Here is a 13,998-nt window from a genome sequence, read left to right as displayed (position 1 = left end):
GACAGGAAGCGAATGCTTTTAACTTTATTGAAGGCCGCGGCGCGGACACTGACAGCCTAGTAGGGGGAGGAGCCTGTGTTAAAGAAGAGGACGAAGTTGGTCTCAGGGTGGAGCATTTTACGAGGCTGCGGATTGGCTGAAGTGGGAGGAGCGTAAACGAGTGGGTGGCCTTGAATTGATCGAAGAAGATGCCTGGTGAACGCGGATTGGCTAAATTAGAGGGGCGGAATTACCTGAAATAGACTAGGTAGGCCGGGCATGGAACAGATGGATGAGCAGGGATTGGCCGGTGTTCGTGGGTAAGGATTGGCCGAGATTATAGGCGGGGCTTGTCGAGGTGGGTAGCTGTGGATTGGCTTCAACTGGTAGAGTTGTGATCAGTGATTGGTCTTCAAGAGGGAGAGGGGCGGAGTCTTTGGGTCCGGCGGCGGTTTCCGGAGAGAGTCAAGGGGCCTGGAGAGGCCATGTCGGGCCCGTCCCCTGTGCAGATCCGGGAGGCGAACGCTCATCTGGCAGCCGTGCACCGGAGGGCGGCTGAGCTGGAGGCGCGCCTCGGGGCGGCGGAGCGCACGGTGCGGGAGCAAGCGGAAAGTCTCATCCGCAAAGACGAGCAGCTGCGCGGGGCGCTCCGCGAGCTGGGCCGGGCCAAGGACCGGTGAGACCGGGGAGCCGTGGCCCGAGGGGACGGAGGGGAGGCTAGGAGAGAGGGGGTGGAGAACCGGAAAGGGGAAAGGAGGGGAACTTGGGACCTCTGGTGTTGGGGCACTGGAAACGGGAGTGATGGGGAATGAGTATTGGGGGAGTTTGGGGAAGACTAAGGGGGATTGTAGGGGTTTGGGAGTATTGGGGGAGAAGTGATAGGAGGGCTGGGAGAGGGGTCTAGAGGAATAATGGGAGGGTTGGAGAATATTAAAACTGTGGGGTCAGCAGGGGGCTTGGGGCTGTGAGGGGGACCCTGGGAGTGATGGCAGGCCGGAGGAGCCATAGGGGTGAAGGGGAAGAAGACTATAAGGGGAACTGGAGCAGTGATCAGGGACTCTGAAGGGGCTAGAGGTGGGGAAAAGGAGTCCGGGGGAAGGGAGGAGGTGGGAACCAGGGGAGGGGAGCCAGATCCGAGCAGTGCTGGGGTGATGAAAGGGTTGGTCGGAAAGGTGAGGGACTGCACTGGAAGGATGGGGAGGCACTAAGAAGACTTGAAAGATTTAGAGAAAGTGGAGGGGGTGGAATACTGAGAGGCCTGAAGGAGGCTTAGGGGAGACTGGAGGAACTAAGGGACGGAGGAAAGAAGCCAGGGGGACTAAGGAAGAATGGTCGGATCCGGGGCAAGAACTTGTGCGTTACAAGAAGCAACTGTAAGACTGCATGAGGTGCTGAAGCGCTCACCCATTGGTTAAGTGATTCTTCACTTCTTCACTAGCACGTCCTAGTGGGTAGAGGGTCTGATCCTGCCTCTGACACTACTGGCTGAGTGAGCCTCTCCTGCTCTAGTAACTCTCTGAGGCCATATTGGCAAAGGGAGTCGCCTCCCCTGAAACTTTGTTCCTCTAATGACATCATGTCTGGTCTCCTTAGCCCACCTGCAGGAGGCTGGGAGTAGCAGGACAGGCACAGGGGACAATGGCATAAGCCCAAAAGAGAGGTCTGGGCAAAGTAGCATAAGAAATCTGAGGAGGGGAAGGCTTCAAGCAAGGGAGGGGTCAAAGAAAGTTTAGTGGAGGCAGTGGTCCTTAAAGTGGTGAAGAATGGAGGTTCAATAGGTTGGACTGGGAGTGGGGGAGGGAAGCCGGGGCATAATAATATTATCAAAGTCTTGCAGACAAGAGAACTGGGAATAGGGATGGGAGTGTTCAATTTAGCTGTATCACATTGTGAAAAGGAGAAGCCTGTGATAAGGAAGAAGCTAGTAGGGGGAAGGATAGGAAGTGCTGGAACTTGACTTTCATGGGGAAATAGTTTAAAGAGGAAGAACATATAGAAGGGTATAAGATTTCTAAATTCAGAAAGAAATGAGAGGGCAAGGGGACAGTGTATGAGGAGGAGAATAAAGGAGCCATTCTTAACGGGGTAGGTAGGTCAAGAACTAGGAGGGGAAAGGGAGCAGAGGGAAATAAAGCAGAGAAGTGAAGAAGGATTATATAAATAGGGTGAAAAGAAAAGTATGGAAAAATAGGAAGGAGAAAAATATACAAGTAATTATAGCTTAGAAAGTGAATGGGATGAATTTGCCCATAGAATGGAAACTGATAGATTAAAAATTTGAATTCAGCAATATATTATTTTCAGGAAATGCTATAAAAATGAGATATACACAATGAAGGTCAAAAGTAGAATTCATTACATATAAAAAAAGCAAGGATAGTAATCATGATTTCAGACAAATTTAAAGCTAAAATAGATTTAATCAAAAAAGGAAAAAAATAGGGAAACTATACTTTGTGTCAGCAACATTATTTAATATTGTTTAAAATTTTTAAATAACTAGACATTTAAAATAACTAGACAATATAAAATACCTGAGAGTATACCCGCCCAAACATACAGGAGCTATAAGAATATAAACATAAAACACTTTTTTATACAAATAAATTTAGATCTAAATAATTGAAGTAATATTTATTTTTCATGGGTATGTAAAACCAATATAATAAAAAAGGCTCTTTTACCTAAGAAGTCTTTTTATTTAATGCCTTCCCAATTAAATTACTAAAAATTATCTTACTGAGTTAGAAAACAATGATAACATAATTCATTGAGAAGAACAAAAAGTCAGGAACTTCAAAAAAACCAGAGGAAAAACAGTGTAAAGGAAGCAGATTCAGTAGTACCCGACCTTAAACCATATTACAAAGTGAGAGCATTGTTGAAATGTAAAATGAATAATTTTGCTTATTTTAAATTGAAATTTCCTTGTATAAATGAAATCCATGCAGCCAAGAATAGAAGGAATGTAGAAAATTGGGGGAGGGGAGGAGAGAACTTTCATAGACAATCTCTCAGATAGAATGTGATTGGTTAGGGTAGAAAATGAGTTGGTTGATTTAGAAAAACATGAAAAGCCTTGGACTTATGAAGGAAGATGTTATCTACCTTCAGAGACACAGATGATAGGATGAAATAAACATAATACAATCTTATATGTATGTATATATATGTGCAAGACTGGATATATGCCTATGTGTGTGTGTATATAGCTTGACTTAATTGTAGGCTTCTTTGGGGAGGGGGAAAAGAAGGAATAAAAAGTGCACCAAGAACAAAAGAAAACCAACAAGGAAGCAAAAAGAAAAAAGCTGGGCAGCTTTGAAAACAACCTGTAATATTTATTATATAGATCTTCTTGAAATAGAAATTTATTGCTTTCTATTGAGGCCTCTCTTATGGTCTGCTGTATACGTGGCAATGTTTTTTATTTTCTTATTTTGTACTTAAGTTTGAAATAAATTTTGAAATTTGGAAAAAAAAAAAGTCCAGTGAGGTAAAGTTGAAAAAGTTGATAGGATCAAGATAGAGAGAGTCTCAAATGCAAGGATATAATATTTATGCTTTTATTCAATGTGCATTTATTAAGATACAAAGGGGAGGGAGCACCTGAAGGTATTTCTTAAAAAACAAAAGATAAAGTTTTAAGAAGCTCATTCAAACAGTAATCCATAAAGGATGACTTGGAGAGAGAAGTGAACCCTATGGAGGCCAGTTAGAGTAGAAGGCTATTCTTCTAGTCTAGAACAGAGCTGTCAGAAGCATGGTCCGGTGACTACATTGAGTCACAGACTAGGGGGAGCCCTAGATGCCCTGGATTGTTCTTGATTTGAGGGGACCCTCATTTTCATAACCCTAGGGATATGTTTCACCAGGACAGGTTGTTTTCTAACCAGGATTTGTTGGGAGGACATAAAGCAGCATGTGAGTAGTCTCCAGTATCAGAAGAACAGTTGTGGAGTAACAAGAAAAGTGCTGGACTTGGGTCCAAGCCCTGGATCTTTCACTTATTAGCTCTGTGACTTTGGCCAAGTGATTGCATGTCAGCTTCTGTTCCCTCATCTGTAAAATGGAGAGGCTACTTGTGTCACCTGTCTCACAGAGTTACTCCTAGGAAGGCACTTTGCAAACCTTAAATCGGTAGAGAAATGTGAGTTGTACCATTTCCACTGGGTAAACGAGGGCGGGGGAGGGTTCCCAGTGGAATGGGATGAATTGTAACCTGCTTGAAAGCGTGCAGAGTCCTCATATACATTTTTTGATGGGAAAATTTGCAGGTTCAGCATCTAGCTTCTCTCCTTTGAACATGGATGTCTTCTAGGATTTTATCCTGGGTCCTCATTTCTCCTTTTCGTTCTCCTTAGTGATTGCATCCACTCAGTCCAGTTATCTCCGTGCAGGTAGATGAGCCTTAGAGTTATATATCTAGTTCTAATTGGTCCTGAGTCAGCACTATATGTTTCTGCCTCTGGACATACTTTCCAGATCCCTTACTCACCATGTCCAAAACAAAACTTGTAGTCTTGCCTCTGACCGCACCTTCCTCCAACCTCTCTCTTTTTATTGAAGGTGTCTCTCAGCTAACTGAGTCACCTTTGGCACTTCCTCACCACTTTCTATTTATAAAATCTGTCCTATCATTTCTGCCTCCATCACATTTCTCACATGGCTTCTCTATACTTACGCAACCAGAACCCTAGTTTGGGCCCGCATCATCTCTCACTTACACTAGGAAGGGAGGAAATAAGCATTCATTCACCTTAAGTGCCAGTGTCAGGCACTATATAAATAGCTCATTTGATCCTCTCAATAATCTGTGGGTGAGGAGCCATTTGACAGTTGAGGAAAAAGGGATAGGTAGGGAAGGGTTAATCAGCTCCCTGGCTGAGTAAGTGGCTGAGGCTAGGTTTGAACTTTTGCCATCCTGACTTCTCATTATTCTGTCTGCTTCCAGCCTCTTTTTTCTCCAGGTCATCTTGCACCCAGCTGCTGAAGTGATATTCCCGAGTCACAAGTCTGACCATGAAGATCAGTCCCTTGTGATGTTCAGTGACTCTATTGCTTTTGGGAAAAAATAGTTTCCTCATTTCACACCAAAAGCCCTTCGCTTCCCACCTACCATTTCAGACCTGTTTCTCACTATTTACTTTCACATGCTTTACCTTCAGGCCATATGCCAAATACTAGGTCCCACCTCTGTGCCTTTGCATCCTATGGGCCGCCCATCCTCCTACATGTCCTTTAGGGCTTAATAAGCTAAGTCAGCTTTCCTGTTCCCTCCTCCCGTGGTTGGTACTTTCCCCTCTAGGGACCTTGCATTTACTTCTTTGGGGGGTAGAATGTAAGCTCCCAGAGGGCAGGAAAGGTGCATGCTGCAGTATCTGACACAGGGTAGAATCTTAATAGATGCTTGTTGAATTGATTGAAACCAAAAGTTACTGTTTTTTTTTCTTCCTGGTATGTGTCCCTACTCCTGCAAAGAGAGATCGCAGATCTTCAGGAAAAGCTCTTTTCTTCAGAGGGGACTGTCCAGAAGCTCCTGACTGTGATTCAGGAGAAAGACGCCCTGATCGTGCAGCTGAAGCACCGCAGTGAGCTCTTGCACAAAATCTGCCAGCGCCGGCCCCTGCTGGACAGCCTGTTGGCCTACATGGCTGAAGGGGAGCAACTGGGCCCTTTGGCCAGGTCAGGGTCCCCGAGTGCCAGCAGTTCCCCACTCCCTGATGGGACACCCAGGACTGGTGGGCCCTCCTGCCCACTCTCCAACAGCCAGGCCTTCTCTCTCAGTGAAGATGATGTAGATGACAAGGATTTGGACCAGACTATGTTTGGAACCACAGTGTGAGCTCTCCTGTCTGGTAGCCTCTCCCTTCCTCCAGAGGCTTCTTTCCAGGCCTTCTCCTTGTGGTGTTAGCCATGAAAACCTGGGGTGATCAGAATCCTTCCGGGCATCCCCCAGAGCAGCAATTCTGGGTCTGTTCCTAGCCCTGCACCATTGAGACAGGGGTCCTTGTAAACCCACCTGTCTTTCAGGAGAGGAGCCGTGGGTACAAGGACTCTAGATTCAGGGACATGGTTTCTTCCTTTACCCCCAATTTCTTCTCCTCTTAAAAAGATTTCTCTCTGCAGGATCTTCAACTCAGGATGAACATAAGCTTGCATCTCATCGAGGGAGACAGTGTCTTAGAGAAAAGTTTAAAAGAAAAACACGGGGCAATTTCTCTAAATTTCCATTTGGGTTTGGAAGCCGGGTCCTATTTGATAGTAGAAGGATTTCTGGGTACAACAATGCAGCGAGATTATTGATAGGGAACCTGAGTTCTTTGGGGAACTGAGTCTCCAGGCAAAAGTAACACCGTCCTGGAGAAACCTCAGACTTGGAAAAGGGAAAATCAGCATGTAATTGGGAAGGGTAGATCGATTGGCCTTTCTGAAAATCAACGTTATTGCAGGTCATCGAGACTTTAAAAAACCCAGTAAAACCTGTGTCTCTTTTCCTACCCCATTCCTTCTGCTAGCTTCCTGTTTCTGTTAGCAGCCTCGAAGTGATCCATATTTTGAGAACAGTGCCATCCCTAGAGGTAGCGGAGGAATTCCTCGAGGAATTAGAATTATTCTTATTTTGAATAATACAGTAGTGATCTAGAACACAAAGGTTTGTTCATTTAATATGTAGCCTGTGTTCTAAGCCACTCAACTTTTGTATCAGCTTTAATACGTTTAAGTGTATTTTAAAATGCTTTTTCAAATTCTACATTTTTTTATTTTTTAAAAATTCAAGGGGGAGTTGATTTCCCAAGTTGTCCAACTATCCTTCATTCAGATCATATGGCTGGAAGGTTTAGCCAGGGCTTGTACTTTTCTACCTACTAATGTTGAGCCAACCAGTTTCCACAAGGCCTGTTACAGGGGAAACTACGGGGTTAAAAAAACAGTGGTTTCCATGCTCTGGTGAATAATTCTGATGTGAGGTGATACTCAGTGGGGCTGAATTCCAGCCTAAAAGAAGAATTCGAACCTTCATTTGAAGTCTATGGTACCAGGGTTTGACCTGGACATCTCTTTAGAAGAGCTCAGATTATGGGAATACAGACTGGGTGGCAGCTCTATGTAGCCAACTAGAAATCCTTTTTTATATCTAATAGATGTCTATATTTTACATGTCTGTTTTCTATGGGAGTCATTCTCAAGCTGAGCAATTAAATGGGAAGTTCACCATTTGAGGATAAATATTTCACTTTTTTTATAAAAGCAAATAAAAGAACATTTTGCCACTTCATTTCCCTAATTCTCTGATTGAATCCCACAGGGTCTCCTCACATCTGCCCTGGCTTTGCCCACAACAGACTTGGGGAGGTTCACATTGGGCTGTCAGGGGTCGGTTAACTAACTCAGGAAATTCCATCATCCAACACGTGGGTGGGTGGGTGGGTGAATGGAAGGAAAAGCCCATGCATGCTGTCTCTGTCTCCACGTGTCCTGCACAGGGTTCTGTCTGTTGTACTAGTGGGTAGCAAGGCTTCATTTTGGAACTGGAAGAGACCTTAGAGATCACCTAGTGTTACCCTTCTATTAGATACAGAAAGAAGTGGGTCTAAAGCCGCACAGCTAGCAAGGGATGAGCAAGAACTTGAACCCATGGAGCCTGCCTGCCTGCCTGCCTTCCTGCCTCAAGTCCAGTGTTTCTCCTGGGACGGTTTCTCAGTGGTCCGATCTCTTCCTACCCCACCCAACCTGCCTTTGTGAAGGGTGCTGTGACAGTGCCTTTGTAACTAACAATACTAGCTCTGTAAGAGAAGAATGTCCCTATTTTCTACTCTAGAAGAATGGGAGGGAGGTGGGGACGGCTAATTTTGTTCAGGTTTTCAGTGCCTGCTCTCTGGCACTTGCAACAAAGGGAGGCAGGACTCTTGAGAATAAACCAAAGGCGATGACTCCCTTGCCGTGAATGGGGAGAGAGCAGGTATGGGATATGGACCTGGGCTATCCTATTTCTCTTGTCAGCTGGGCGCAGGGCCCAAAGTGGGAGCCAATGCTCAAACATTTCATCCTCAACTTGCCTAAGTCCCTGGTGAGAAGGGGGATGGAGAGGGATCTGGGCTAACTTGTTAATGGGTGGGATGCCAGGATAGGGAGGGGACCTGTTTAGCCCAGAAAACTGTCCTCAATCTCCCCTTGCCTCCTTGGGGGATTCAGAAACCTGGACAATTACTGACATGCTTGTTATTTCAGTGCCATTGTCCAGCCTTTCTTTAATAGTTTGGGAAATGAAGTCCAGTTCTAATAGCCATTATAGCAGTGGTAGTCCTCAGAGAGCCAAGAATCAGACCCAGATACTTCTGACTCTACATTCAGCATTCTTTTCACTAAATCATATTTCAATTGACTGAATCCTAAGCACCAAGAGGAGGATGGCGGCCACCACACACACTTTCTCTCTCTTCTTGGTCTCATAATCATAACCACTTGCCTGCAATCACAAGATATCTATCCTTTGCCCCTTTGGATTGAGGGTTCCGATTGCAATGGCTCAGAGTCTGAGAGAAATTCAGACCCCACAGGGAGCTTTTAAAGAGGATTTCGGCAAATGTCCCCATTTTACAGATGAGCAAACAGATCCAAGGAACAGAAATCTTTTCTAGATCAGGCAGTTCAGGAAGTTCCTACATCTAATTTGGGACTCAAATCTAGGTCTCTTAATTCCTCTCTCTCTCTCCCAGGCTATCCCTACCTGGTACTGAAGCACTGAGCACAAGGCAAGCCAAATAAATGATGTGACTTCTTCAGAGAAAAGGCAGGGCTGCCGATGGCATTTTTGCAGGGGTCTGGACTGTGGTCATGTTGTGCTTCCTAGAACCTGGGGTCAATGGTATCTGGCCCACTACAGAGGCCAGTCCCCATTGATGGCCTCAGGGCCTCAGTGCCAAGATCCCTGTAAGATCTGAAAGGATATGGGGGGAGGGGGTTCTCAAACTATGGCCCACAGGCCAAATGCAGCAATTAAGGACGTTTATCCCCCTCACCCAGGGCTATGAAGTTTATTTAAAGGCCCACAAAACAAAGTTTTTGTTTTTACTATAGTCCGGCCCTCCAACTGTCTGAGGGACAGTGACCTGGTCCCCTATTTAAAAAGTTTGAGGACCCCTGAATTTAGTCAGATTCAACTGTTTATCATCCCAAGAGTAGTAGGCTTGGGGGTTGCTGACTCTAGGCAGTGAAAGGGTTACAGCTGGGAGGGTTATAACTCCTCCCAGTCCCAGTAGACACTTGGTCCCTTAGCAACGTGCACTGCCAGGACGCTGACTTCTGGAGCTGGGGCAGAACTCCCTAGAAGCCCAGAGGAAACATCTAGACCAGCATAATCTCTGAAGAAACGCCGCAGGTGAGTGGGAGTTCTGGGCGGGGAGGGGAGAGCGCAGGGCAAGGGGAGCAACTTTGTCCACTACTTGACCAAAGGGCGGATCAGAGTTTGCATTTCTTGGAATTCTCAGCTTTTTATAAGCGGTTCTTTGTATTGCCCTCGTAGGGCAGCCCGCCCCTTCTCAGGAGTCCTGGCACTTACCCAGGCTCTCTGAGATCCAACTCAATACACTTAAAGGAAGGATGCCTGGGACTGAGGTCATCCATTCTGCCCCTCCCAGCCTAGCCGGATCCCAAGCAGTAAGCTTTGCACTCTCAGGTTACAAAGAGATAGGCCCAGAAAGCATTTGTCTCCCGGGATTACAGGTGCGGAAACGGGGTAAGGACTAGGGTTGGAGGGACTGAAGGGAGGATGACTGTTTCCCTGGTTTACAAGGTTATGTTTAAAATCCCAAGCTCTGAAAGAGGCAAGGGAAGGCTGAATTACAGAATGATATTATGACAACAGGAAGTGGTATGGGGGGGAGGGTGTAGTGTGAGGGGCCCCACTCCATCCACAGGGGTCAGTGTTTCTTGCAGTTCACAAACTATGGAGGCCACCAATGCCATCGAGAAACTTCGAGTCAAGTGCCTGGAGCGGGGGGCATCTGGTATCAAAGGCCTGGCAAGGTAAACCCCCCCCCCCAACCCCGAAGCTTCTGGTTTAGGTCCCTTCTGCCCAGCAGCCAGCTACCTCCCTCTCCATTTCCCAACCTATCAGATTTTTTCGCCGACTGGATGCCAACAGCAGTCGAGCCTTAGATGCAGAAGAGCTGCATCGGGGGCTGGAAGAGCTGGGGCTGGCCCTGGAAGCTGGTGAGGTTGAGCACATCTGCAAGTACTGGGACCGAGATGACAGTGGGACCTTAGACCTGGAGGAGTTTCTGCGTGCCTTACGGGTAAGAATTCTCATTCCCCTTAGAAAGAGCCCTTGAAAGGGTGCGCATCCGCAGCCTGGTGAGCCAGCCAACTGCAGACTCTGTAACAGGCATCTATTGTGCCTATCGGGCCAAGCGAGCACTGGGCTCAGCTCAGAAAGTCCCTGCTCTCAAGGGGCTTCCGTTCTATTAAGGAAAACATCCACAGAAGTCGGTACAAAGCCTGTACACATTAGATGCCTGGTCATTTGGGTGGGCTGGGGAACATCACTAACAGCAGGAAAGGCACGGAGAGGTGACCTTGAAACTAAGGTTTGCAGAGAAGGAAACCACCAGTCCTTCTGGGAGGAGGAGGTGAAGAGGGAGCACCTTCCCAGAATGGAGCTTAGCCCACAGAAAGGCATGGAGATGGAATGCTATGAGGAATGGCATATTGGCAGGCGTGGCTTTGGGGAGGACGGGAAGGAGAGGAATGTGAAATAGGAAAGGAAGGTCGGTCCAAGTTGTGAAATGCTTTAAATGCTAAGCAGAGGAATCAGTGTTTTACCCTGACAGCAATAAGGGACTTGACTGACGCTATTTAAGGATGGGAAGGCCCTAGATCCGGCATCTGTGAGAAAGCAGGCAGCTAACAAACATTGCTGATGTATGGGAGAGGTTTGAATCAGAGGAAAGGGGCAGGTGCAAACTGAGGGAGATTGTCTCTGAGGTTGAGACCTGAAAGAACAGTGTCACCCTGAACAGAAGTAGAGAAATTTAGGATGGAATTGAAGGGGAAAATGGGATATGCTTGGGACATGCGGATTTGGAGGTGCCTATGGGTCATCCAGATACATCTAATGGGCCAAGTACATCTTTATGTAGGAGTAGAGGATGCCATTCTGTCTTTTATGGGGGATTCAACCCCAAAGGGGCTTTTCCCCTCACCAATACTTGGACATTCCCCCTCCCCACCTTCCCCCAGTCCTTTACATAAAAAAATGACACACATGGAAGGAAAGTAGTTTGCCCAGATCAAAGAGGTAAAGAAAGGCCTAATACCAGATCTCACATCATTCCATCATGGACCATCTTCTACATATACCTACAAGTTCCCAGGCAATAACAGATCTTTCTACAAGTTCTGGCTTCCCCTCCCACTGGGATGAAATCTTCAATTAACATGCTCTTTTCCCTCACCCCCAGCCACCCATGTCTCAGGCACGGAAGGATGTCATTGCGGCTGCCTTCGCCAAGTTGGACAGAAGTGGAGATGGCATAGTGACTGTGGATGACCTTCGGGGTGTCTACAGTGGCCGAGAAAACCCCAAATTTCAGAGTGGCGAGTGGACAGAAGATGATGTATTCCGGCATTTCTTGGACAACTTTGATGCTGGTGATAAGGATGGACAGGTAGCCCCTTGGCTTCATGAACATATGCTTAGTTCATCATCAAGTTTCTCTGATCCCTAAGAGTTAGAAGATGATCATCTAGTCCAGGGATTTTCCACCTGGGGTTAGGACTTTTTGTTATTCTTGAATTCTGAAAGCTGTATTTCAACACAACTGGTTTCCTTTGTAATCCTATGTAATTTTATTGTTTTTATTCATTTAAAAACATTTTTCTGAGGGGTCCCTAGGCTTCACCAAGCTGCCAAGGGGATCCATCACGCAAAAAAAAAAAAAAAAAGTTTAAGATGCCCCAATTCTATTCCAACTCCCTCTTTTTACAAAGAGGATTTATTCAAGGGTGTGCAGCTAGTAAGCAGGGCCAGGATTCCAAACCAGTCTTCCTGACCCCAAAGCCAGTGCTCTTTTCATCACACTGCATGGCCTTGATTCTTGATACCTGGAACACCTTCCCCTTCCCCACTAAAGGGAACACAGCAGGGCACGGAGATGGGCAAGAAACAGGTCAGGCTAGGGATGGCAGACTCCTTCTGTTCCCCTGCAGGTCACTGCGGCAGAGTTCCTGGATTATTACAGTGGTGTGAGTGCTTCTGTGGACACAGATGAAGAGTTTGTGGCTATGATGACCAGTGCCTGGCAACTGTGACCAACGCTTCTCAGAACCCAAGGGAAGGAACCAGAGAGCCAGCCCTAGATTAGAATAACGCCCTCCTCCCCTTCCCTCTCTCACCCCAAGTCAGTTCATCTTTTTCTGCCTCAACTAAACCACCTCTGCCCTCGGCCAACTGCTTGATAGGATATTTGGGAAAGCTTCAGTATCACTGAATTTCGAGTCAGAGGAAATGGATTCAAATCCTGACTCTATCTCCTTTTGACCCACTTAACTGTGGGTTAAGTCCCTTCCCTTCCTTCTCTAGGCTTCATCTTTTCTTCCTTTTTCAAATGTGGGAGTTCAGAAGGGAGAATGAAACTAAGAGACCATCTAGTCCAGGCCCTTCATCCCACAATGAAGGGACTGAAATGTGGTGGCCATTCCGACCTTCACCACCACAGGGCTTCTCTAAGGCCTCTTCCTCCTCTAAAGTCTAGTGCTCCTAAAGGTACTCAAGTAGATGGGATGGGCTAGAGGCTGCTCCTTTCTCAATTTGCCCCAAGAATGTTATCACTAGTTCCATGAGGGCTTCCCTCTCTTGTGCTTCTCTCTTCAGGATCCTAAGCGTGCATGAGATACCCATCTAACCCTCCTCTCCAGACCCATTGCTTGTCACTGGCCCCCACCTCACCAGGAGGAAGACGTGGGCTGTGACCCTTTAGACAGTTTGGCTAATTTATTCTGGGAAACTCTACCCTCCCCCTCTCTAAATCTGCCCTCCTGTACCTTTGCTTTTCAAATGAAATCCATGCTCTCTGATAGCCTCTCACTTTGTTGCCTTGTCATTCATTATTAATAAGATGGGAGGCAGGGACTATGGGTAGGGAAAGTATATGAACCTATCTTCAAGTATTTGGAGAGGTGTTCTAGGAAAGAGGTAAAATTGGCTTTGTTTGGTCGCAAAGGACACAACTAGGTGTAACAACAAACAGAAGGTAAAGGAAGGCAGCTCTCAGCTTGATAAAAATAAAAAATTCCTCATACCGGTGGTTCCAAAGTAGAATGCCTTCTCCGATTCTCCCATGCTAATTTTAAGCAGATATCTGGTTAGAGACATTGGTGGGGGTACAGAAGGGGAATTCCTGCTTAGACATGAATTCGATAAAATGAATTCCTTTCTTGTTCTGGAGTTGAGATATGGCATCCTCCCCCTCTGGCTCCCACCTCTCTACCACATTCACAGGAAGCTGGGGAAGTAGGGTAAAGAGCATAGGAGATGGAAAATGGGTTGGAATCCCTTATCGTCTATCACCACCTTTATGATCACGGACAAGACACTGTAACCTTTATTCGTTTTCTCCATCTTTAATGAGAGAGGGCCTATGGTTCTGACTCTGCTCAAAGATACTTGTTAGGAGTGCTTGGCAAGGGTGTTGGATGGAAAGGAGAGCTGTCATCTTAAGATACTAAAAGACACTAATAAAAAGAGAGAAAGATGTTCAGCATTTACCCTGCTCAGGTAGAAGCTTGGGGAGGGGTCCAGGAAAGAGCACCACTTGAACAATGACAAGACTTTGAATGTCCAGTCCTAGTTCTGTTTTTTACTGGCTGTGTGAAGCCTGAGGTACACAGAGGGAAAAACCTTCTCTCCGGAGTTGAGGAACAGGGCTCAGATGCACTGCACAGGTACCTCTGGCTAAGTGAGGTGTGACCTCCCTGGTGTTCAGTTAGCTCTTCTCCAAAATGAAAGGCGTGGCCTAG

At 46.4% G+C, this 13,998-nt stretch overlaps 3 protein-coding genes across 5 annotated transcripts in view; 2 read left to right on the top strand and 1 right to left on the bottom strand.

Moving 5' to 3' along the window:
• Positions 1-76: 76 nt before the first annotated feature.
• On the top strand, positions 77-7,258 carry VMAC (vimentin type intermediate filament associated coiled-coil protein). The gene is made up of 2 exons (XM_051971792.1): positions 77-655; positions 5,461-7,258. Exons 1-2 carry the CDS (start codon positions 465-467, stop codon positions 5,822-5,824), a joined length of 555 nt encoding a protein of 184 aa, XP_051827752.1. The 5' UTR covers positions 77-464; the 3' UTR covers positions 5,825-7,258.
• Positions 634-13,066, top strand: CAPS (calcyphosine). Of its 3 annotated transcripts, XM_051971791.1 has the most exons (6): positions 634-655; positions 9,259-9,361; positions 9,919-10,008; positions 10,100-10,277; positions 11,442-11,648; positions 12,190-13,066. In XM_051971791.1, exons 3-6 carry the CDS (start codon positions 9,929-9,931, stop codon positions 12,289-12,291), a joined length of 567 nt encoding a protein of 188 aa, XP_051827751.1. In that variant the 5' UTR covers positions 634-655; positions 9,259-9,361; positions 9,919-9,928; the 3' UTR covers positions 12,292-13,066. The 3 variants fall into 3 exon arrangements, with proteins under 3 accessions (XP_051827751.1, XP_051827749.1, XP_051827750.1); XM_051971789.1 differs by lacking the exon at positions 634-655 and having other exon boundaries at positions 7,357-9,361; positions 9,907-10,008; XM_051971790.1 differs by lacking the exon at positions 634-655 and having other exon boundaries at positions 7,357-9,361; positions 9,900-10,008.
• The window catches only part of RANBP3 (RAN binding protein 3), an 85,989-nt gene continuing 83,796 nt past the window's right edge, over positions 11,806-13,998 (bottom strand). Inside the window, exon 19 of the mRNA XM_051971782.1 lies at positions 11,806-12,235. Coding sequence (XP_051827742.1) covers positions 12,216-12,235 — 20 coding nt within the window. The 3' untranslated portion in view covers positions 11,806-12,215. The remainder of the gene's footprint in view (positions 12,236-13,998) is intronic.

The sequence above is a fragment of the Antechinus flavipes genome, chromosome 1 (assembly GCF_016432865.1).
Source record: "Antechinus flavipes isolate AdamAnt ecotype Samford, QLD, Australia chromosome 1, AdamAnt_v2, whole genome shotgun sequence".
Classification (NCBI taxonomy): Eukaryota; Metazoa; Chordata; class Mammalia; order Dasyuromorphia; family Dasyuridae; genus Antechinus; species Antechinus flavipes.
The sequence above is the reverse complement of the archived record's forward strand: the minus strand, read 5'-3'. Positions and strand labels throughout refer to the sequence as shown.